Source organism: Branchiostoma belcheri, unplaced genomic scaffold, assembly GCF_001625305.1.
Source record: "Branchiostoma belcheri isolate BF01 breed outbred unplaced genomic scaffold, Haploidv18h27 scaffold100, whole genome shotgun sequence".
Classification (NCBI taxonomy): Eukaryota; Metazoa; Chordata; class Leptocardii; order Amphioxiformes; family Branchiostomatidae; genus Branchiostoma; species Branchiostoma belcheri.
In genome coordinates this window covers 543,189-544,412 of record NW_017802381.1, presented here as the reverse complement: position 1 = coordinate 544,412, position 1,224 = coordinate 543,189, and the positions used below count along the sequence as shown (strand labels likewise).

General features: G+C 44.0%; 1 protein-coding gene across 1 annotated transcript in view; it reads left to right on the top strand.

The window, feature by feature from the left end:
- The window catches only part of LOC109473187, a 21,749-nt gene that overhangs the window by 13,869 nt on the left and 6,656 nt on the right, over positions 1–1,224 (top strand). Inside the window, exon 8 of the mRNA XM_019773071.1 lies at positions 15–293. Coding sequence (XP_019628630.1) covers positions 15–293 — 279 coding nt within the window. The remainder of the gene's footprint in view (positions 1–14; positions 294–1,224) is intronic.

Genomic DNA, 1,224 nt, shown 5'->3' with positions numbered 1-1,224 from the left:
GAAATGATCTTCAGGAAGCAGCTGAAAGATACATCGAAGAATTGGAAAACGACTTCACACTAGTCATGCTGACGGAACACCTAGACGAGTCTTTCGTTCTCCTTAGACGCCTGATGTGCTGGGAGATACAAGACGTCTTGTATGACATTAAACCAAAGAACATGGCGTCTTACTCGTATAAATCCTATATCCCCACCCCTGAGGAACTGGCAAACCTGCGGAAATGGAAGGCCGTGGATTACCGTCTGTATGAAACGTTCAACAAGTCCTTCTGGCAGAAAATTGCAGCACAGGTGAGGCTACACTAATGTAGTTCTTGGTATTTTTTATCACATGAATAAGGTATTGTGATTGTCGTTTTCGGCTAGATATCTAGATGTTCTAGGTCATAATCCCGCGACAATTGGAAATTGTTGGTCTTACTTAGGGATGGTATTACTATCATGAAAGTTCATCTGTGTTGGTAGTTACATGTTCAAAGTTAAAACTTTTGTTTCAACACAAAAAATCCTCTCACCTAGAGCTTTCGACCAGTCACTCTGGTCTTCCTCAGTAGACTGACCCAGTGAAGCTGGATAAGTGAAGCTGATTTGATGACACTCACACGAAGTTGAAGAAAGTACATGCACAGGAGTTTACAGACTTTCTGAACAGTTCAGACCCTGATATTAAGTTTACTACTGAGGAGGAACAGAACAGATCTTTACCCTTTCTTGACACCCATACAGTGACACGGGGGGATGGGTCACTACAGATAAGGATTTACCGGAAACCCCCACACACGGATCAATACCTAAACTTTGACTCTAACCATCCACTTGACCACAAACTAGGGGTGATTAGGACTGTATTCCACAGAGCCAACACCATTGTGTCAGACCCACAGGATTTAGAGACCGAGAAGTCCCACCTGACCCAAGCATTAAAAACTTGTGGCAACCAACACCAAGCCTTCATCAAGAACAAAGTCCAAGGGGTTGGTAGTCCTTCCATACATAAAGGACTTGTCTGAAGCTCTCAGGAGGATTTTCATTTCCCACGGGATTGCAACTTGTTTCAAACCAACCACTACTTTAAGACACATTCTTGTTGCTCCCAAGGACAAAACCCCCCAAAGAGAAGAAGTGTGGTGTCATTTACCACATCTCCTGCCAGGGCAAAAACAACAAGGGGCCCTGCCAGGAAACGTACATTGGGGAAACAGAGAGGTCTCTAAAAGCCAGG